The sequence below is a fragment of the Orbicella franksi genome, chromosome 7 (assembly GCF_964199315.1).
Source record: "Orbicella franksi chromosome 7, jaOrbFran1.1, whole genome shotgun sequence".
Lineage (NCBI taxonomy): Eukaryota > Metazoa > Cnidaria > Anthozoa > Scleractinia > Merulinidae > Orbicella > Orbicella franksi.
The window spans coordinates 29,841,825-29,865,302 of record NC_138151.1 but is presented as its reverse complement, the minus strand read 5'-3'; the positions used below and the strand labels follow the sequence as shown (position 1 = coordinate 29,865,302).

Below are 23,478 nucleotides of genomic sequence, written 5' to 3'. Positions count from 1 at the left end.
TAATAACTTCCTTTTTTTTTTCTTTTTTTTTTCCCCCTTCCCTTTCAAAGGCGATATTAGTGACTGCTGAACTCCCAGTCTTGTGTAATGTCTTTTTTCTATTTATCATCTATTTTGTTCAAATCATTCCGCCATTTCCGTATTCATCTTTGAAGTACTTGTTTACAATACTGTATGAATAATAGCGAAACGCGTCGTTCCAATTCTCCTCAATTCTCTTGTCCGTTGATTGTCCGAAACTTTTAATCACGGCTTGAATCATAGTTTGAAAAAACATACAGCTCATCAATTTTGTAATTTTCAATATCTCCTCAGTTTTCGGCAATCGAGAACGGTTGTATAAGCGGACACCTTCGGGAAATGAGCTATTGATATAATTAGCTTTTATATATAAAGGCGTTCGTGCGGAAATCTATTTAATGTAGATCATTTCTGGGGTAAGATATTGAGTATTTCAAAGAATAACTAACTTGACACATGCAATTGACTGTAAAACGGCCTTGGACAGTGCGATGTTTGAAGCCCGGGGGGGACTCCTATACAAAAAGGTCGAGGATGCTTCGGGTGTAAATCAAGGATTCTGGTCTCAATTAGGGTGTTGATGACGAAACGTCACCATTTTTAGCTGTCAAAGTATCTTTAGGGTGAACTCGAAGAAATAATAATAAAAGAATTGCTTTAATTTGTTTTCCGCTGATCTTTCGACTACGCGAGTTGGGTCTACAAGTGCTCGCGGGATCCTTTCTTGAACAGTGGCTAGTAATCGAACCTATTCCTTTTTAAGTGGTATCTTTTAGGGTCTAATGAAGCTCGAGCAACGCCCACATTAGTCTTCTTTAGGAGTTAAATTCACACTTTCCGATGAGCATCCCTGACCTTCTCATATGGGAGTTCCGCCCGGGATTCCAAATGCCTAACAGGAAGCGAAGGAGCGAAGGAGCGAAGGAGCGAAGGAGCGAAGGAGCGAAGGAGCGAAGGAGCGAAGGAGCGAAGGAGCGAAGGAACGAAGGAGCGAAGGAGCGAAGGAGCGAAGGAGCGAAGGAGCGAAGGAGCGAAGGAGCGAAGGAGCGAAGGAGCGAAGGAGCGAAGGAGCGAAGGAGCGAAGGAGCGAAAGAGTGAAGGAGTGATGGAGTGAAATCGTCCCACCACTACGACTTGGAAATTATAAACTTTCCAAGTTAAAAATGAATCCTCAGAACATAAAAATGCTTTTTCTTAAAAAAAAAAATTATGATACAAAAGTTCAGCTTCTTTAAATCCTAGTTTGCAATATTTCATGGGAACATGTTTTATTCAGCGACACTAAAGGGAGTGAGATTTAGAAAAAAATAAATTGGTTCGTTTGCCTAGAGCAGCTGATGCATGGGATTGAGAGCAGGTATCATGATAACACTGATAACAATGTCAAATCTGGCAACAAGAAAACTACTGCGCTAGAGTCCTCTCTTTTGGATGTCTTCCCTTAAAATGTTCTTCCGTGGTGGACCAATACTTCTCAACGGGGTCGTTCCCTGTAAAAACTGAATTTTGTCTTTTGCTTGCTCTTTTTTAGGAAGACCTAACTCTAAAACAATTGCATGCGATATTGACAGCTAGTCACATTATAGAAGTTAAAGTTACAACTGCCAAGACTTGTGGGCACTTGTAGAACCTGAAAACCACGCATGCCCAGCAAGGTTGCAAACAACTATTCTTGCATTCCTAATGTCATGTTTCAGACTAATGTGCACGAAAATTACGATCAAAGATTGTAGTTGAGAACAAAAGACAACAAAAGGCGACGAAGTGGTGTCGACTTGGCACTTTTGTCATCTGCTACTAGGGGAATTACCTTCTCAGTTCAGAAATGTTGTTGATTAAACCTGAGCTCCAAAAGAACAAAATGTGACAATTAAATACAACTTAACAAATAACGAAAACAGCTTTTGTCACGTTATGGGGAATTTCAAGCAAACACCTTAATGGATAGGTACAAATTGGCGGTATCGAAACGAAGTGCTTTTAATTTGCTTAATAATCGTTCATTGTTTTAAGCCATTACATACTACTTAACTGTAGCAATACGGTATCACTATCGGTTACCTAAAATAACCACTTTCTCACTAACTAACGGCTTGTTTTTTTAAAATAAGTCGGAAAGCATTAAGAAATTGCTCTTCAGAAATAACCACCAAATTAAACTTGAGTTCCAAAAGAACGAAGACGTGACTTTTAAAAGCGACTTAACATAAACGTTCCGAAACATTGCCAAAATACTTTGACATTTCAGGCAACCACGACAATCATGACACGCATATTAGTATTGAAATAGTGATTTAAAATTATCGTTTTAAATCGTTAGAAAATTGACTTTCGAAGATGACCACCAAGGCATATCGGGGATAACAACGAATCGCGTAAAAAAGAGTTTTAATAAGTTTTATTTGCGGAAGTTTAAAAAACCTTAAATTGATCTGATACCTTGTGTGTTCCAAGAGCCGTCCTAATTGTTGAAAAATAGAAATGACCGCAGTTAATTGAAAAAAGTTTTATTGAAGCAGCTTAGTTTACAATTGTCAAGACATACCTGCAACCATTGAACTTGAAAACAGCGCATGCTTAGCTACATATACCTAGGGTAGTTTTATCATTGAGTGAGAATAACTGAAGCTTTGTGCTCTTGCTGAAATTTTGAGAAACGTAAGACCAGCCACGAAGGGTGCCTAGCTAGGGCTAGCAACATTTTTACATTAACAGTGATTGGAAGCAAAAGACGACAAAAGTCGACATAGTGGGGTTGACTAGATATGTTATCATCTGCTCCCAGGGGAATTACCCTCGGGCAAAGTTTAAGTTTGGTCTTTAAAAATTCTGCAAATAAAACTTATTAAACGCCTTGATGGACGAGTTGTAGTTTTTCTTGATATATTCTTTTCAAACAACTTATTCCCTCCAGCTGGTCATTTCCGAAAGCCAATTCCTTGACATTTTCCGCTTTCTTTCAAAGAACGAAGTCGCTAGTTACTTGGGAAATGGTTATTTTAGGCAGCCAGTAGTGATACCTAAATGCTCCAGGTAAGTAGTATGTAATGGCTTCAAACAATATATGTGGTAATGAGGTAAATTGCGCACCATTTCGATGCCAATTTGGGCGTATTAATTAACGTGTTTGCCTGTAACTTCACACACCGTGTAGTTGTGACAAGAACCGTTTTCGTTTACCGCTCGTGAGAAAAAGTTTTGCCAGGAGGCACAACGACTACAACAGCTGCATGGTGTGTGCTGATTGGCCGGAGGTACATCCTCTTGGGAGAGTCGGGGCCATCCTCCCTCGGATAAATTTTGAAAAACAAGAAGCACCGCAACACTATTGGACACATTTTGGAACACTTTTGAGATACGATTTGTTGTCATTTTCAGGCCGTTTTTGAACACTATTATCGCATTGAGGCACAAAGAACATTAAAGCTACTCGCGATCACGTGCGTCATTTTATGCCCAAGCGTTAGGCTACGTCTGTTTAAACAACTGTACTGAATTGGAGTAACTGAGTAACATACAAGACAATGGCTCTTTCAAGCGAGAGTACATCATCTCACCGAAGATCCTGGGATTGCAAAGCGATATGACCATAGTAGCCGTTCTGTGACACTCTTCCATACGGTTATGATAAACAGTTAGCTAACTATTCAAGGTAGATCCGACTCAGAAAGGTGTTTGACGTAGTTTTCCCTTCCCTCCATCTCCCCCCTACTCCTACGGTCCTACCACGTTTCGTCCTTTGGAGAGCACGTTATACCCAAGGATAATTTCCTGATAACAGGTGATAAACATACTTAGTCAACCCCACTTCGTCGCTTTTTGTCGCTTTTTTTCTGCAATCATATTTTTAGCAAGAATGTTTTTTTTTGGTTTTTGTTTTTGTTTTTTTTGGTTTTTTGGTTTTTTGGTTTTTTGTTTCTTGGTTTTTTTTTTTTTTTTTTTTTTTTTTTTTTTCACGTTGCCTTAAAGTTGATATTAGGAATGTAGGAATGGTTGTTAGTCTTAGCTTGGCACTTTTTCTGGCTGGTCTCACGTTCCTCAAAATTTCCTCCGTCGTTATCTTCGAAGGTCATTTCCTAACGGTTTGCCGAGCGATAATTTCAAAGCATTGATTTGAAACCAATTTGTTTCAGGTAATTATCATGTTTGCCTGAAATGTCAGTCACTGTAATGTGACAATATTTGTGAACGTTTTATGTTTTGTCGTGTTTTAAAAGTCACGTTTCGTCCTTTTGCAACTCAGGTTTAATATGGTGGCCATTTCTGAAGACCAATTTCTTAACGCTTTTCGATTTATTTCAGAAAAGCAAGCAGTTAGTTCGTGAGAAAGTGGTTAAATCAGGTGACAAGTTATGATACCTTATTGCTACATACAAGTAATGTGTAGTAGCTTAAAACAATGAACGATTATCAAGCAAATTAAGCTCTTAGTTTCGATATCGCCAATTTGAACCTATCCATTAAGGTGTTTACTTGAAATTCACTATAATGTGACAATAGCTTTTTCGTTATTTGTGAAGTTGCCGTTAATTGTCACGTTTTGCTCTTTTGGAGCTCAAGTTTAATCAACAACATTCCTGAACTGAAAAGGTAATTCCCCTAGAGGCAGTGGCAAACTTGCCAAGTTCATCCGCCTTCGTCGCCTTTTGTCGTCTTTTGTTCCCAACTGTAATCTTTGATCGTAATTTTCGCGCACAACATTAATCTGAAACATCAGTGACATTAGGAATGCAAGAATGCTTGTTTGTCTCGACTCTCTTCCTGGATGGTCTTGCTTCTCTTATGGTCTCTATAACAAGGATAAATTATCAGAATATTTCGCTAGACGAAAATGTTTCGTTGAGCAAATATTAGGAAGGCTTCCTTAGACAAATGTAGCGGGGTATGCGCAGTTTTTTCGGGTTCTACAAGTGCCTACAAGTCTTGGCAGATGTAACTTGAGTTTCAATAATGTGCCTTTTCAAATTAACAGCTGTCAATATCGCTCAGGTTTAATCAAGAATATTTCTGAACTCAAAAGGTAATTCTCCTAGTAGCAGATGACAAAAGCGCCAAGTTGACACCATTTCGTCCTTCACGTCTTCGTCCTTTTGGAACTCAAGTTTAATTTGGTGATTATTTCTGAAGAGCAATTTCTTAATGCTTTCCGACTTATTTCAAAAAAACAAGCCGTTAGTTAGTGAGAAAGTGATTATTTTAGGTAACCGATAGTGATACCGTATTGCTACAGTTAAGTAGTATGTAATGGCTTAAAACAATGAACGATTATTAAGCAAATTAAAAGCACTTAGCTTCGACACCGCCAATTTGTACCTATCCATTAAGGTGTTTGCTTGGAATTCCCCATAACGTGACAAAAGCTGTTTTCGTTATTTGTTAAGTTGTATTTAATTGTCACATTTTGTTCTTTTGGAGCTCAGGTTTAATCAACAACATTTCTGAACTGAGAAGGTAATTCCCCTAGTAGCAGATGACAAAAGTGCCAAGTCGACACCATTTCGTCGCCTTTTGTTGTCTTTTGTTCTCAACTGCAATCTTTGATCGTAATTTTCGTGCACGTTAGCCTGAAACATGACATTAGGAATGCAAGAATAGTTGTTTGCAACCTTGTTGGGAATGCGTGGTTTTCAGGTTCTACAAGTGCCCACAAGTCTTGGCAGTTGTAACTTTAGCTTCTATAATGTGACTTTTCAAACTGACAGCTGTCAATATCGCATGCAATTGTTTTAGAGTTAGGTCTTCCTAAAAAAGAGTAAAGCGAAAGACAAACTTCAGTTTTCCACAGGGAACTACACTGTTGAGAAGGATTGGTCTACTTCGGAAGAGAATTTGAAAGGAAGACACTCAAGGAGAGGAGTCTAACGCAGTAAGTTTTCTTGTACATGTTACCAGATTTCGCCTCGTTATCAGCTGAGTCATATTTGTCCACCGGTCCATCCACCAGCTGCTCTAGACAAACGAAAAAAATTATTTATTTTTTCTGAAACTGACTCCTTTTAGTTTCGCTGAGTATAACATGTTCGCATGAAATATTTTAAACTGAGAACCCATCCAGAATCAAATGTTTACTGCTGACCTCAGTATCTAAAACTTTAAAGAAGCTAACTTTCTTATTACTATTTTCTAGAAAGAAAGAGCATTTTAACGTTATTAGGATTCCATTCTACTCTTCGTTTTTCACGTTGAAAATGCTCCGGCAGCGTTGTTTGTCTTTGAGACGCGTTCCTAGGGAAAGAGTTTCGTACTAAAGAAGGGAGAATGATTTTTTACTATTATTTTTTAAATTTGATTAAAACTTACAAGGTTATTCTGTGTGAATCACATTGATAAATACCGAGAGTATATCTGTGAATATTCCAACTGCCTTTTCAAGTGGTTGCGAAATATTTTAGCGTAAGTCTAAGATGTGCTGCGAGGTCATGGATGTGCCATCACACTCTACTTCGTTGTCTTTTGTCCTATTTTGTTTCTAACTTTAGCCTTTAAATTGACTTTCGGAACTAGTCGTTGTTAGTCCGTAGTCAGTAAGCGTTCTTTCTTAGATTGGTACTCTTTCTGGCCGGTCTTCCACTTCTTAAAATTTCCTCGCGGGCAAAAATTTTCAGTAGTTCTCGATCGAAGAATTTTGGTCCATCGGTAAATGTTACGAACCCTACGCTAGACAAATGTAGCTGAGCATGCGCTGTTTTCAAGTCCAATGCGTGCAACCAAGTCTTGGCAGTTGTCCACTGCGTTTACGATTCTTGAAAGCCTTGAATACGAGTTCTTGAAGCGATTTTTGGTCCAAGGGCGACAGCAATCATTTTGAGAATTCTCCATTTATTCAAATATCCTGGACTAAATAATAAATAAATGAAAACTTCATTCAGCAACTATCCCCCATGTTTACTTGCCGAAATGGCAAAGATGGCGAGCTTAGTAACCAAGTTCCAGAGGGGTGAATATATAGAGGATATTACACGGTGGCGAGAAGATATGAATTATATGTTCGAGTGGCAAGAACAACGTAGATATTGTTCTTGCCACGAGAACACAAAATTCATATCTTCGGGCTAACCGGTAATGTTCTTTTTATTGTATAGGCATACCGATGACGGCGTTTTTGACGATTTTTCCGAAGATTTCCGAAAATTCTATAAAACTTGTGCGAAGGTCACGCGAGCGTTGCCGAACATTTTTGGAAAATTTTCGAAGATTACCGAAGATTTCCGAAGTCTACCGAAGATTGTCAAAGACTTTCAAGGAAGACCCGAAGATGTTTCGATCATACACCAACGGATTTAAGAGTCGCCCTCTGTAAATTTCAACTATGGCCATTTGGACCAAAAAAAAAACAAATTCTTCAAACTTTCTCAGATGAATGGTCTAGATAAGTGATTCACAAAAATATAACTTTCAGTTCAATTTGATTCGTATTTTAGCGCTGGGGCCACCATCTTAGTTTTGCCCCTCTGAGAGGGCTTATAGCGGCCATTTTAGGGCACATTTTAACAATTTGCCACACAAAGAAAACGATATAAATCCGGGTAAAAACCCTTTATTCGAGACAAGCAAATGTTTCTTGTTACACTGAGAGGCTGTTTTGGCAATTTGATCATCACCTGATTTTTTTGCAGAATTTTAAATTTCTTCCCTTTCGGACTACTCATGAAGCGCCATAAAAAAGGTGAAGTTTAAAGGAAAATATCGCCAAAAGTACATCACTTGAGATTCCAAAACTACCCTCCACTTAAAGAGCAATGTCTCACCTGTAAAAACATGCAATAAAATTTTGGGGCAGTTAAAACTGTAAAATGTTAGAAGAAGAAGTCTAAGCTGTGCTTTTGTCAACAAAGACCGCCGTCCTAATTAGCATAATAACGTGAAAATAACGTTGCACAGAGAAAATAATGATATCTTCCACTTACCTCGCGACATGTCGACAACTGGATGTTCCACGATGCCTCAGGTTATATTTCCAGTATGTGTCAGCCACATTTTCGGTGATTAGTGTACGAAATCACTCTCAGACAGCGCCACGGTTAAGCAGATTTCAACTCCCTCTCCGAAGCCCGCTTCATAACATCTATCAATATTATTTATCTTTCGTCTCATAAGCCGCCGTTTACAAGAAGTTTAACAATTCGCTGAGATTCTAACTGACCCAGAAGTCTGTTAGCAGCCTTTAAAATCCTCCTCTTAATCGAGGATTCTCATCAAGAACTCGTTTAAGCTCAGCTCTGTTTTGATCTGTTGTGCACCCGCCATTATTCCACAGATTGCGTTACATTTGACAAATGCACATTCCAACGGGTAGGGGTAGGGTGGGTAGGAAGTGAAAATGCAACCGACATTAAAGCCATTTTACCCATTTCTGTGGTTAAACTAGTAACTGGCTTTCCAAGAATGATTTGAACATGAGCTTCTGCTTGCAGGCATTTTCTAGGTTATTTTTGCAGGGTAGGTGGGTAGGTGGGGGGGGGGGGGGGGTGTTCGTGTATTAAAAAAAAAAAGAAAGAAAGAAAGAAAAAAAGGAAACGATAGACAGTATCAGGTCAAAAGATTATGATCTGTGTATCTTGATCAGCTTTGTCAGTTCATCAGTGAGGCCCTATTAGGGGTTTTCAGGATACTGAATATTTGGGTAAAAAGTTAATAGGATGCAAGAAATTTAGGGGAAATATTACTGGGGTAGAGCATGTTTAGATCAGATAAAACAGGACATTAATTGAGCTGGATTTAACAGGATACAAAATATTTAGGACCAAAATTAATAGGATAAGGGATACACCGACACCCACCCCCCCCCCCCTCCCTCCCACTATGGGGTCTCGACAATGGTCTGCTATTTAGGATGAAATAAAAGTAAGTCAACCGCTATAAGCATTTATTCTGGACTCTTAGTACTTATATCACGGTGGAATATGAAAGTTTTGTATCAGATTTCAGGGGTTTTGAGGTTAGGTAAGGCAGCTCCTTGTTATTGATTTCGAAGCCCACACTTGTTACACTGAATAGATAGATAAAGACGGGGCTGGAGAAATAAACAGTGAATTAAATGTGTCCCGAATTCTATACCGTTGTAACACGAATTTCTTACATGACAACCTTTGTGTCTGCAAAGAGATCGAGGCACAACATATTCCACACTATCTTTGTAAACAACTATCCTAATCTCATTGACAGCCATTAGTTTTTGACGAGAATTTTCATTTATTACAAATAGAATACGGATAGAACTCCAATAAAAAGCCTCTTACTTGTTTTTTTTTGTTCAGCATTATACTTGCGTCTTTCGTTGCCGGAAATGCCATCAAATGCTGCGAAAGGCAACAGACTGACAAGTAGTGCGCAAGAAGTAGTGATAAGCGGCGTTTTATTGAAACTCCTTTTTCTAAGCGGTTCCACTTTTGCCTCAGATAAGGAAATGCTTAGAAAAGTACTGAAGAGCAATTTACAGTACGGTTCATATTGACTTGTTCCTGAAAGGGAAACCCTATTTGACAAGGCCAAAATATGATATGGCGACAATCGTGGTGTTCACCCTGTCCTAGCAAATTCTACTCTTCCAGTTCCTGCTGAAGAAATTAAACCTAAAGGCTGGGCCCTGAAAGTGACCAAAAAGGCCACCCGTTTCAATGAAAAACAAAAAAAAAAACTACCTTGAAGAAAAGTTTTTCTCGAGTCAGGAGACGGCCATAAAAGTCGAAGCAATTACTGTAGCACAAAAGATGAGGCGCTCAAAAGATGAGGCCAGAATTAGGCGGTTCACCTGTGATGAGTTCCTGACTCCTTGCCACGTTTAATCCTTGCTCTCGAGAATGGCTTCAAGGCTCAGAAACAAACAGGAGAAGGTCCTCCAAGAAGACACAACAGCCGCTGAGAATCAAGCTGCAGATATTTTTGACAAGTATCAGTTAACTCATTCAATTGCTTATGACTCATTCAACTTGTGTGCCTTAAACGCATCTATAATGTCTTTAAAAAGCTAAGCGTCAACATTAGTGCTTCGCTTAATAGATGCGGGTATTTTAAAGCGCCCTGCATAGGGTTGAAAACTAGTCTTGTGCAGACATGAAGCTGCGCTCCATCACAGAACTGAACGACATTAGCGGCTGTGGGGTGCCTTAGGCTAATAACCAATGGTACCTACAAAATACAAACGTGTTTCCGCCAGATTAAGAAAACGTGGAAATAGTAGATCTTAGCCAGGGTTATTAGTATCCACAAAGAAAACTTGGGGTAGTCATTAATTTTTCCGAGATAATTTTTCTGAAAGAAAGGTAAAGATATTTCTTCACAGATTCTCCTAAGGTTAGCCTTTACATGCAGAAAACTAAACATATTAAAAAACATCTTTAAACTACGTGGTAAGTGGTAACATAAAAACAACTTTTGATATGTATTTAATAACAGAATCGTCGCCACAGCGCTTTGAGCGTCCCTGGACAGCACTCTTCTGGCTTAGCCAAAATACAGTCTACATAACTTTTCCTCACGGCCAAAAACTAATACATTGTTGAATAGGCTTGCCACTTCTAATTCATGCCATAAATTGTAGCTGTGATCACCCCTTTTTCAAAAGTTAAATGAGTTGTTTCATCCTTTCGAAAACTTTGTCGGTGTCCGTTACATTTTTTCCTGTTACTTTCCAAGTAAGTTAAACATTGGCGTCTCTCGCAGTTGTTTTGCGCGCGCATTATGCCATCTACAGTTGAATTTCAGTATGATTTTTTCTACGGATACGATAAAAGCCTGGTCATTCTCGTCCCCAGAGCCCACAATCCTTCTGGCCTGCGGCAGGAATCGAGAGCTCTGGCCAGACCCGATTTTCTCAGCATACGCAGAGTGTTCGTTTCGTATTCTCGGCCAATCAGATTTGCCAGATTTGACGGGAAGTCCGTTATTCGCTGACTTCCAGTGTTGGACCAGCCCAGAGCTCTCGATCCCTCCAGCAGGCCAGAAGGATCGTGGGCTCTGGGGACGAGAATGCACGCTTGGTAGGGTAATTAATTACGTCACTAGTTCCATCCCAAGCGCGCGCCTGGCGTTTAAACCATGCCTTATGTAATGCACAGACCGTGTGCCCACAAAAAAGAAGGCACCGTCCTTAACTGCCCTTCAGTAATTTTCTGAGCATTTTCTTCTCTGATGAAAAATTGAAACGGCTAAGAAAATGTAAGGAGTTTCAATAAAACGTCGCTTACCATTACTTCCTGCGCACTATTCGTCAGTCTGTTGTCTTTCGCAAAATTTGATGGCACTTACGGCAGCGAAAGACACAGCTGTCCCGCTTTATCTGGTCCAAACATGCTCTACCCCATTAATTTTCCCCTAAATTTCTTGCATCCTATTAATTTTTACCCAAATATCCAGCATCCTGAAAACCCCTAATAGGGCCTCACTGATGAACTGATAAAGCTGATCAAGATACACAGATCATAATCTTTTGACCTGATACTGTCTATCGTTTTCTTTTTTCTTTTTTTTTTTTTAATACACGACACGACGAGGATTTTAAAGGCTGCTAACAGACTTCTGGGTCAGTTAGAATCTCAGCGAATTGTTAAACTTCTTGTAAACGGCGGCTTATGAAACGAAAGATAAATAATATTGATAGATGTTATGAAGCGGGCTTCGGAGAGGGAGTTGAAATCTGCTTAACCGTGGCGCTGTCTGAGAGTGATTTCGTACACTAATCACCGAAAATGTGGCTGAAACATACTGGAAATATAACATGAGGCATCGTGGAACATCCAGTTGTCGACATGTCGCGAGGTAAGTGGAAGATATCATTATTTTCTCTGTGCAACGTTATTTTCACGTTATTATGCTAATTAGGACGGCGGTCTTTGTTGACAAAAGCACAGCTCAGACTTCTTCTTCTAACATTTTACAGTTTTAACTGCCCCAAAATTTTATTACATGTTTTTACAGGTGAGACATTGCTCTTTAAGTGGAGGGTAGTTTTGGAATCTCAAGTGATGTACTTTTGGCGATATTTTCCTTTAAACTTCGCCTTTTTTATGGCGCTTCATGAGTAGTCCGAAAGGGAAGAAATTTAAAATTCTGTAAAAAAAATCAGGTGATGATCAAATTGCCAAAACAGCCTCTCAGTGTAACAAGAAACATTTGCTTGTCTCGAATAAAGGGTTTTTACCCGGATTTATATCGTTTTCTTTCTGTGGCAAATTGTTAAAATGTGCCCTAAAATGGCCGCTATAAGCCCTCTCAGAGGGGCAAAACCAAGATGGTGGCCCCAGCGCTAAAATACGAATCAAATTGAACTGAAAGTTATATTTTTGTGAATCACTTATCTAGACCATTCATCTGAGAAAGTTTGAGGAATTTGGGTTTTTTTGGTCCAAATGGCCATAGTTGAAATTTACAGAGGGCCCCCCTTAAGTACAGTTTAAGAAACAAACTTGATATCAGTGAAATCATCGATATCTTCACTAGTGAGAATACGGAAAATACTCCACCCGAGTCCCGGATGTGGTTTCGTATGAATTTTACGAGTGGTGTATTTTCCAGTAAAACACCTTGTCTATCTAATAAAGTTGTTTATAAGTTTCGAGAATCCTCGTTCTTGCTAAAAAGAAACTTCTCGGGTGCTTAACTCCGTTCGTCAAAATTGGTACAATACAGTTTTTGCTAGGGCACTTTGAAATAAATTAACCATTAGTCGCGAAAGCCCGCCCCCCGCTCCCCTTCATTGAGATCCTCTTACATCAACCTTGAAACGCTTTGAGATGCCTTAGTACCATTCAGCTTAGCGCAACTTTGGAGTGACTTTACATAACTTACTGATTTATTTTATTCTTTTCTCAAAGACTATGAAGCGTTTTGTTTTCTTCATAATAACTTGGGCGTTGGTGGCGGCAGTGCCTCGCGATAATCCAGCTCAGGTAAGCGTATGCCCTTCGTTTCTCAGTACTTTCTTAGGTTTCTCAAGGACAAATTATTAACTTTTTATCAAATTGCTGCGTGAAATCGTTTTAAGTGCTAGATGACGTTAAAATTAATTTCTTTTACAGGACGAAAACCAAGAAAAAGACCCTAGTAAGTAAATTTACCGTCCTTTCATTTTTTTTTTTTTTTTCTTTTAATTCTTGTTAATTGCTGCAATATTGTTGCCAAAATTTATAAGCCAGATAAGTTTCAGGCCTGGATAGGAAGCATATTGACCAAATTATAAGCCCTGAATTCACTCCTACCAATGTAACGGAAATGTTCAAAACTACTCTATCAAAATAATAGGAATTCTATGGAGAAAGTGAGAATTATCCGCGTATTATTTTTATTTCACTTTTTTGTTCTCTGGAGTAGTTACTTGTTTGTTTTTTCATACCCAAAGAGGTTTTCGATAATTCAAAGGATTTTCTAGAATTGAATTTTCAGGGTCTTGATGAAAGTGAATAGATTATATAGAATTAAAAATAGTAAACAGCGAGTAGTCTTTCATGTTTTTTCAGAGATACTAGAGCGCACAAGGAGGTCGCCTCCAGGGTAGGGTTGTCATTAGTTACAGCGATAATGAGAAGAGATGGGGGGGGGGCCTTTTTGTCGCCCTTCCCCTCTTGTTAAGTGGCCTGCAGTGCAGGCTTATTTTTGGCGTGCGAGTGCAGAGTTTCATATTAGGCCGCCATCTTCGATTTGGTAACTGTGAAAGACTGAGGAAGAGGAAATTTTGCCGAGGGAGTAGGTGTGAGGTGAAAAAATGTGCGAGGGGGAAAGGGGAGGGGGAGGGGGAGGAAAAATGCGCCTGGCCGCAGGCTTTGTACGTTTGCAGAACCCGTACAGCAGATGGACGGGGGCTCTGATCGGGGCAGTAGGTTGCTAAATGATTGATACCTGCCAATGCAAGGTAGTCAGTAGTAAGTAGTGCAAACAGTAAGGCACATCATCCATGGGTACATGCAGTCCTATTTTTTTTCCCTTTTTTTCGGCCATTCCGCGCTCGGGAGAACTTGTAATTTGGAGAGAAAGTGGCGGTTCGGCTAAGCGTTGATGCTGCACTCGAAGAAGCGCTTTTATTTCTTTCTCAGCAAGGTATGTCACCTTAATTACGCTCCGCTCAAAAGGAAGCTGATACTTTCAGTACATGGAATTGATTTATTAGCAGTTCGTCCGGCTAAAGTCTCATCTTTTGGCTGTGGATTCGTGTGAAACAAATATTATCTACGAAGGGCTCGCTTTCTTCCCAGTAGCTAGCGTGCGTTTCGTATTTTAGAGACACAGCTTAACGTTGGAATCGTTCACGCTTTAACAAACTTGAACAACTGGCCAAGAATGTAAAATTTTCGACCACAAAGGTTGCAAACGCGATCCGAGTATGTTTCAGGATCGTGCAAATACACCAATCCGACAGGACTTCAAACCTTGGCTAACACAACTCCAATGGTGCCGTCCTTCCTCTGCGAGGGTTTAACAAAAATTCCGACGATGAGTACACTAGTTTGCATGGAATGGTCCCAAATTTCCCTTAAAGAGCTTTCGCAATTCCTACAGCTGTCCTTAGGACGTTTTTCCAACACAATTTCACTCGCATGCTCACTCACTCGATTTCTGTTTTTTAGACTTGACTCTGTCAATGTATTGATCGGAAGTAGATTTTTGGCTTCCAGTACGAAGGAAATAGATTTTCATTGGCTGCTTGCACATTTCCAGAGAGGCGGTCAAGCGCTACTAATAAGGGGGTGTTCAATGACTTCATAGGCTTTGCGGACAGGCGGTCTGTGATCTATTAAACAATTAAATCAGGAGCTCGAGATTTCTATCTACCGAGTCAACTATCACGCATAGAAATCGAGAGCGAATAATCTGATTGTTTTAGTATGAATCTACTAGTCGTTCAAAACTTTATCTAAATCCTCTTCACAGACACTTCGAAAACGCCAAGAAGCGGCCTTCATTTTGTTAAGAAGGGCACACTGCTACGCTACTCACTATCTATCACAGAATAGATAGTGAGTAGCGTAGCCAATCAGAGAACGGCATTCGTGATAGACCGCTAGTAACCTTATACTAATACTGAACAGACGACCGGCAGCAGGGAATCTATTTGTTAATTAGCTTTTACCTTTTTATACTAAGGCCAGCTGTACATAGTATCGGCTACGTTGTTCAAATTTTAGCGTCTCCGCTATTTACATTTATTACATCTATAACATTGTAGTTACTTTTATTACATTTATCACATTGTATTCACATTTCTTACATTTTATTTGTGCGTAGTTTAATGACTAAGGCCCGGGTCGCACTAGAGCCAATTTTGTTTGTATAAGTAATAAATCTGTCAACGAGTAACGTAAAATAAGCGAGACCCCCACTTTCAAAAACTTGCCAAATTTTTGCGGATTGCCAAAATTTCGCCAATCTTCAAAGAAGCCGAAGTGCTGCCTCGGAGGCTTCCAAGTTTTGGCAAAGCAAACAATTTTGTTATTTTAACCATTTGACTGTCATATTTTTTAAAACATGCCTGGATAAAATTACGGCAAGAAAATAACTTTGACTGTTAGGCCAGTTTGGCGCGTGCGATGGCGAGACAAAATCCTTTTTTTACCCGGTCCATCTGACGCTTTTTACAGTTATTTCAATGCAAACGAGGAATATGAGCAGCGTTTTTATTCAGATTCTTATGACTCGTACCCTGGATCTGGTTACTGGAAGCAATTTGAAGAGATGGCTTCAGCAAGACAATCTTCTTCGATCGCAAGTGGCGCAAGCAACAACAGAAACGCAAGCTGAGCAAAACTGCCCGTCCAATTATGGGCCGGAATTCACGATTTGCTGTGTAGCGGAGAGTCAAGAACATACAGCGTGGATAAAAGTCTGCGAAGAGTTAAACTCTCGCATGATTACTAATTGAGAAATACAAATCTTGTTACGTATATTTCAATCAGTAACGTTTTGGTTCCAGTATGTTGGCCTAATGCGACCACTGCCAAAATTTGGAACTTGCGAAATTTTTGCCAATTTTTTTCCTCGCCAAAACTTGGAAATATTTTAAGCAAACACAATTGGCTCTAGTGCGACCCGGGCCTAAATCAAATCATGATCATCCTGTTAATCAAAATTGATTTTTTTCCTCCCCGGCTTAGACATACCCAAAGACGATTTTGAGAATTCAAGGCATTTTGCCAAAAAGAGTTTCCAGTTTCTTGAGGAAAGTGAGTATATTATGAAGCAATAGATTTAGTACAAAACGAATGTTCTATTATCTTTCTCAGAGCGATGACTTGTAAAATAGCTATAGAGCCCAAAGAAGGAAAAGATCTGAACAGACCTGTTTACCATGGGCTCTTCCTGCCATTCCGGAAAACTTCTACCGCTGTAGGTTTTGCCACGTTTTCGTCAACTCTCCCCAACTTACTGAGATTCTCGACTGAGATTTATCGACTTTTTTTTAGTAAGATGGTACCTGGAACTTTCAAAACATGGAAAAATTAACGTCTTCCTTGTATCTTGTTTTTAATATATCTATAATAAAAGGTTAGCAACGTTTCATAAAGGCAGCAGCAGATTGTAAATTCACTTAGAAAAATTCTTTCCATCTTCTGAGAAGTTCGATGGGTGCCCGTTAGCTTCGACAATTTTGCTATTTGGTATTTTATCATCTTTCGCTGGATATTTGTTTTGATCAATACACCTACCATAATCCCCTGTAGGCGCGTCTCATAGTGGGGATTGGGAACTCCATTCCTAGAATAACAAAACTCATTTTTGTCAATTTCATATTTTTCTCTTTAGACGTGCTGCAAGAAACTCTCAATTGTGAATACGGCAAACCAAGTTGTGAATGCGATGCAAACGCAACAGTTTGTAGATTTAACCTTGAAATTGACGAAATTCGAACCTTCACCAGCTACCAAAAGTTATCGGTGGATGAACCTACGGGAGTTGCTATGCGAGGAACCCAAGGAGTGATCTATTATTTCGATGCTGAAGATGGGACACCTAGGCCTTTGCCACAACACGCTGATAGGGCATGTGCAGATCTGACCAACATTAACTGCACCTATCCCCAATTTGTAGATGGTAAAACGTATCGTTTGGCGATAGCTGTCAATGGACAGATTCCTGGACCTACCTTGATAGTTCACGAAGGGCAAAATGTTGTAATTCATGTTCACAACAATCTTACCTCCGAGGGTATTTCAATTCACTGGCACGGGATGCACCAGAGAGGAACACCTTGGATGGATGGTGTAGGACAAGTGACGCAATGTCCGATAGGGCCTCAATCGAGCTTTTCATACAGGTATGTTGCCAGTCCTTCTGGGACGTTTTGGTATCATTCTCACAGCGGTGCGCAGCGAACAGATGGCTTCTATGGTGCTCTTATAGTTAAAGAAACACCTAAAAGAATGGAACAAGTCCAAACTGAACTCCAACCGCATGGTGTCGATGCTACATTTCAAGACCTTCCAGCTGAACACACTTTAACGCTTCTAGACTGGCAACAAGAGGCATCCTTGGACCTGTTCACACAGATCCAAGGTGCAGTGGGTTTCTATCCAGGCAAAGAGCATGGCGAGGTGCCTACACCCGAAGATGTTATCTATACTCGCACTGACAGTTCTGAAGGAGCAGCGGTTGGGCCTATACCGTACTTTTCTGGAATTATAAATGGGAAAGGCAGGCATACTGATGTACCATATAAACAAACAAGACTGAGTATATTTACTGTCGAGGCCGGAAATACATATCGTTTTCGGCTGGTCGGAGCCCAAGGACTCTATGCTTACAGATTCTCCATTGATGGCCACAAAATGACTGTTGTGGGTACTGACGGCTATTGGCTTGAGCCTGTAAAAGACGTCGATTACATCATCATCCATACAGGAGAGAGGTATGACTTTTTACTTCATGCAACCAATACAGATGGGTTGAATAACTACTGGATGCGTGCAGAGACTTTGGAGGTTGATACAAGTAGGTCCGAGCCACCCTACCAGTCACTAGGACATGTGGCAGAGGCTATTTTGCACTACAAGCAACCTGGGTACTCGAATGATCTGGATGTTGATGTGCCATCAACACAATATCAAGACATCAAAGACAAGTCTCCTCCCGTACAGTGCACACACGACGCCCCATGCAAAGCAGTGAACTGCCCGTTTCAGGAATTTCATCCATCATATAACATCAAATGTGTTAATGTCCAAGACCTATGTTTACTTGAGCCAACTCCACCTGATGAGCTTCCAGATGCAATCCCTAAAGACCCTATTGAGTGCCCAGATTGCACACATTTCATCAACTTTAGTTTTGAGGGCGACTCTCAAACTAGTTCAGTTAATGGGCGCAACTTCATATTCCCCTCCTTTCCTCCCCAAACCCAAAATGAAGAGTTTGAAAACTATGACATAAAGTGTAGCCTTACGGCTGACTGTAATCCATTTACAACCGCGTGCACATGTGTCCATGTCATAGATATTCCCCAAAACGAAACTGTGCAAATGGTGTTTTCAGCAATTGGTGTCAGAGACAACGCCCATCCAATTCATCTTCATGGCCACACATTTCATGTTGTTGGTGTTGGATATCCAGAGTATAACGACACAACTGGTTTTATTACAAACCACAACAGTGATATCTACTGCGATGATATCAACTGTACTAAGGAGGGATGCGACCCAAATAGATGTACCAGACCAAGCTGGAAAGAAACATTTGAACCAGATTTTTCCATTCATGACAAAACGGTCAGAAAGGACACGGTTATGGTTCCTGCTGGGGGGTATGTGGTCATCAATTTCATATCTGATAATCCTGGTTGGTGGTTTCTACACTGTCACATTGAAATACATCAGCTCCAAGGAATGGCAATGATTGTCAATGAGATTTCTAATGAGCCGCCCCCAGTACCCGAAAACATGAACAAGTGTGGAGACTTCGAGATAAGTGACAACGGTTTTCACTCGTACATCTCCAGGGTAAACTATTAACTAAAAAAAGGAAGGTCCTAACAGTTTTAGAAGCTATTGAAATCCAACAGAACTAGTTATTAGAAAACATTCAGTGAGAAAGTTGTACTGTACTTCTATTTAACTATTGGATTATGGGTTGGAGATTTCTATAAGGTAATAGCGGATGAAACCAAAGGCCGGTGATCAGGAGGAAGGAATGGAGGAAAGGGGAAATGGCAAAAACCCGTACGTCTGTCATTCTTCAAAATTTATCGAACCCTCTTTATGGAGAAATATTTCTTTACTTCCACCTTCTCCCCGACACACCCATTATTTGCCACTCACTGTAGCACCCCTCATTCGACCTTTCCTTGCATCCTGATTACCTTCCTACTTAGCTTTTCAAAACAACGGTTTCACCCATGCACTTATAATCCACATTTAATCTAAAGGATGAAGATTTTACAGCGGTTCATCAATCTTATTAGAGCATGGAAATGTCAATCAGATAGAACCATAGCCTTGAACATAGAGTGGCATTGGCGTATGGCATTTTAATTTAGTTCAGTTTTCTTAAAATCTGCAATGACATCATGACATCCGGCACTTAGTATTTAGTATCCAGTATTTCAGAATAGTTATTATAATTTGTTACTTTTGAATTTAGCTCTATTCATCTTCAACCTCAAATAGCTTACATAAAATACACGCGCTGATTGGATTATGAGTTCGAGATTTCTATCACGCATAGAAATCGAGAGCGAATAATGTAATTGTTTTAGTATAAATCTACTAGTCGTTCAAAACTTGATCTAAATCATATTCACAGACAACTCGAAAACGCAAAGAAGCGGCTCTCACTTTATTCACAAGCGCACATTGCTACGCAACTCACTATCTACAACAGAATAGATAGTGAGTAGCGTAGCCAATCAGCGAACGGCATTCGTGATAGAACGCTAGTACATTTATACTAAAACTCGATAGAAACACGGAGAACATGTTTTCTATTCCTTTTAGAAAATTTGCAACGAAAAATGAAAACAACTTTTTTTATTCGGATCATCAAAAGGCAAATTGTCCTTTCTCGCGCCATCATTACTTCAAAAGCTCGTACTTGTTCCATGTCTCTATCGAGTTCTATCAAGAATGCGGTTCTCTGATAGGCCAAGTTACTCACTATCTATTCTGTTCTAGGTAGTAGCCTAGCGAGGTGCAATTTTCGAAGTGTCTTTGAAGAGGATTTAGATCAAGTTTTGATCGACTACTAGATTTATTAAATTAAATTATTCGCTCTCGATTCCTATGCGATATCAATCTCGAGCTCTGAGATCATAATCTAATTGTTTAATAGAAACAATCGTGGATGTTTATAACAGAACTCGATAAGCCAGGGAGACAATCGCTCTTCAAGACCTCCACTCGTGTTTTTATAACTCGTTAGAAACATTGAACATGTTTTTTATTTCTCAAATATCAGTACTTTGACAGAGTTCTCTTGATTACATGCAAGCGTGTGATTCTACAGGTAGAGGTACTCAAACCATTTAGAGCGCGGTTTTCAATTGAGTATCGTAAAACCAACTTGCCAAAGTAATCTTTCTGGACAAACACAAATTACTAAGTCAGTCCAATGAACCAATCAAACTTAGCTCGAAGCAAATTCATGTAGCCCACTTCAAGCTCGGAAAAACCTGTGCAAGCTAGTCACAATTCGTTTCGGTTTTACTTCTGGCTAGATGACAAAGAGACACGGGGTGTTTGGCCGCGATCGCTTAACGTAGTAATGCAACACCAAAACAAATGAGAAAAACCACTCTATCAGGTAAAACCACAATCCTAGACACGTTAACGAAGTAGCACATTTCTATTCGATTACGGGATTTTACTCGAATCTGGGATCCAAAGAAATGGGAAATTATTATCCACTTCTCTGAAAATATTGGGCAGAGATTAACAACATTTTGTCCTTCAATAAATTCAAAATTGTTGCTGTGGGAAAATATTGGGACATCTTTAAACTTCGTTCCACTTTTCCCAAATTTATTTGTGATTGGGACATGATTTTCGGACACTGGGAAATTATTAGGAACACAATTTGGGAAAATTGTGAAATTTACGAAGGAAATAGGACATAGCTTTCTTACTTTGGAAAATGTTTGGGCGAAAAATTGGGAATTTGTGTCCTGCAAAAGGTCAGTTACCGTTTTTGGAAAAATATTGGAAATTTTAAAACTACAGTTCAAACCCTATTAAACGGCTTCCTTCGGGAAAATAGATAGTGGCCGCTTAAAGGGGGTTGGACGCTTAATAGAGTTAGAAACGATTGAAAAGCCGTCATCGGGACTTTGATTATTGGCGGCCTAATAGGGGTGGCCTTTTAATAAGTGGACGCTTATAATTAATAGGGGTTCGACAGTAATCCCACTTTTTCCCAAATTTATCTGTATGGGACATTGTTTCCAGGCATTGCGAAAATTATTGAGCCCACATTTGAGTAATTTATCGGATGTTTTCCCAAATCTTGGAAAGGGATGGGGCATTTTTCCCTACCATGTAGAACTGAGGATAAAATTGGGAAATTCATCTAGGACAAGACAATAATCGCTAGTTTGGGAACAGTGTTATAGTAGCGGAGCCCCATACCTTAGAAAATTTGGTAACCTATCGATCTAAAATATTTTAGTTGTCACGTGATTGTCCGTACGTACGTACGCCAATAGCTTGAAAAATAAGAGAGTAGTACCTATACCAGAGCTACATCTTTGATTTGGGGCATCCATGTAATGGTTAATTGACAGCTGTTAAAACAAGCTATCCGCTGACCATATCGAGGGCTCAGGTTTAGAAGCTTCTTTATGGTTAGTTATCGCAATCAGGGGCTCCGCATTTAGGCTTGGCTAAATCTATATATTAAACTAAACTACTGGACTGTGAAACACAGAAACATTTCTGTTCCATATCCTCCACCAAATGATACAGGCCAGTATAGAAGACATAATAACCAGCACATTTATTGGATATGAGGGTATCATTGTATTTTTTATTAGAGTTGAATTTAGATCTACAAATACAGGTGGGAAAAAAGACGTGTGTACGTGGTTATATGCAATATTTGTCAGACTCATTAATAATTTATCAAGTTTAAACAAAGGAAACTATGACCGTAACGGTGTTTAAATATATGATCTTAATTACATGTAGCATAGATGTTTTGTGATATTTTTTCTCCTTTTTCTCCTTAGTTTTAGTTTCAGTTGAGAAGATATATCGAACACGGAAGACAATGTTTTTGAGAATGAGATTTTATGACGGTTTGAATTTTTAAAAGATTAGGAAGATTTGATGGAAAATGTTGCTCTCTAGCAAAAACTTACTCATTAACGTCAGGGGCCTCAAACTTGACTCTTTCGGTATTTTTGATGTGCTCTTTCAATTTCTGGTATTCTTTAAAAGTTATAGTCCCTAAAATAATTTTTTTTGGCAAAAAAAACTTGTCACGTGACACCTGCTACAATGGGCCAATTGCAAACTAGACGATTCCCACTAAAGCACTATTGACTAGTAAATAACCTTACACCATCAATAAAGATTCGATATCCTGACTTCATTCCATTAATTCCAGAGCTTACGATACTCAATGATTCGTTCTTCACTGTGTCTAAAAACAATCACACAAAGTCGACAAAACATACTAATTTTCACGAGGTATTTTTAACTCCAAGAATGTTTGCTCACCCCCCTCTTCTCCCCCCCCCCCCCCCGCCAAAGAAAAATGTTTTTTTTTTTTTTTTTGCAGTAGCTTTAACTGACACGACGTGGTAAAAAGTTGATCTAATTGATTTTCATAAGATACTTCTTAATTTGTTTGCAGCATAGAGAAAACAAAATAAGCGCACAAAAAAAGCGAACGGAAGAAATGGCACAAAAGTAGCTGTACCACGCCCCGGCCGGGATAATCTGTGATTTTCCCGTGGTGCTTCGTTGTCTTTATATTATCTCGGTTTTGACCCTTTGTATGAAACAGCCGCTTCGTATACTTGAGTTCCTTCGAGACATCAAATTTCTTCTATCTTCAAACAAAAAATTACAAATGATGCTGTATTAATCCTCCACAATTGAGAAATCAAAATCTTGACTAATTAAATATTGGCAAAATACCACCACTGTGGTGCTTCTTGTCTTAAAAATACGCCACAGTGGAATTCTCGCCTACATCATAACTATTTCAATTGCGTATTTACAAACATTGAAAAGTAGGGGTATTTGGAAACAACCATGTTTTCAGTCACGTGGTTTTTGTCAACTTTTTGTCAAGACGTTTTAAGTTTCACTTTGCGAAACAAAAAACCTTAGAAATTAGGTAAAATGGTCACAAATAAACATTTTCTTGACAGAGCAGACTATTACTTTTCTTAATAACAATAAAACAAGAAACTATCATGTACAGAAAACGTATAATGATATTAAATCTGAACTGCACTTATTCATCTATCCCAAACATGTTATTGATCTTTTTTTCTCAGTTCGCGAGAGCGGGAGTGATTCAACAAACCCTCCAATT

The 23,478-nt window shown here is 39.3% G+C and overlaps 2 protein-coding genes across 2 annotated transcripts in view; one reads left to right on the top strand and one right to left on the bottom strand.

Moving 5' to 3' along the window:
* Positions 1-4,069, bottom strand: part of LOC145492713 (uncharacterized) — a 34,292-nt gene extending 30,223 nt beyond the window's left edge. Inside the window, exon 1 of the mRNA XM_081472114.1 lies at positions 3,579-4,069. The gene's annotated coding sequence lies outside the window, so the exon portion shown is untranslated. The remainder of the gene's footprint in view (positions 1-3,578) is intronic.
* A 1,727-nt stretch (positions 4,070-5,796) lies between these two features.
* Positions 5,797-19,803, top strand: LOC145493912 (uncharacterized). Its single transcript, XM_081473399.1, has 5 exons — positions 5,797-5,887; positions 12,834-12,908; positions 13,038-13,062; positions 16,104-16,172; positions 16,753-19,803. Exons 2-5 carry the CDS (start codon positions 12,837-12,839, stop codon positions 18,951-18,953), a joined length of 2,367 nt encoding a protein of 788 aa, XP_081329525.1. The 5' UTR covers positions 5,797-5,887; positions 12,834-12,836; the 3' UTR covers positions 18,954-19,803.
* Positions 19,804-23,478: the final 3,675 nt, after the last annotated feature.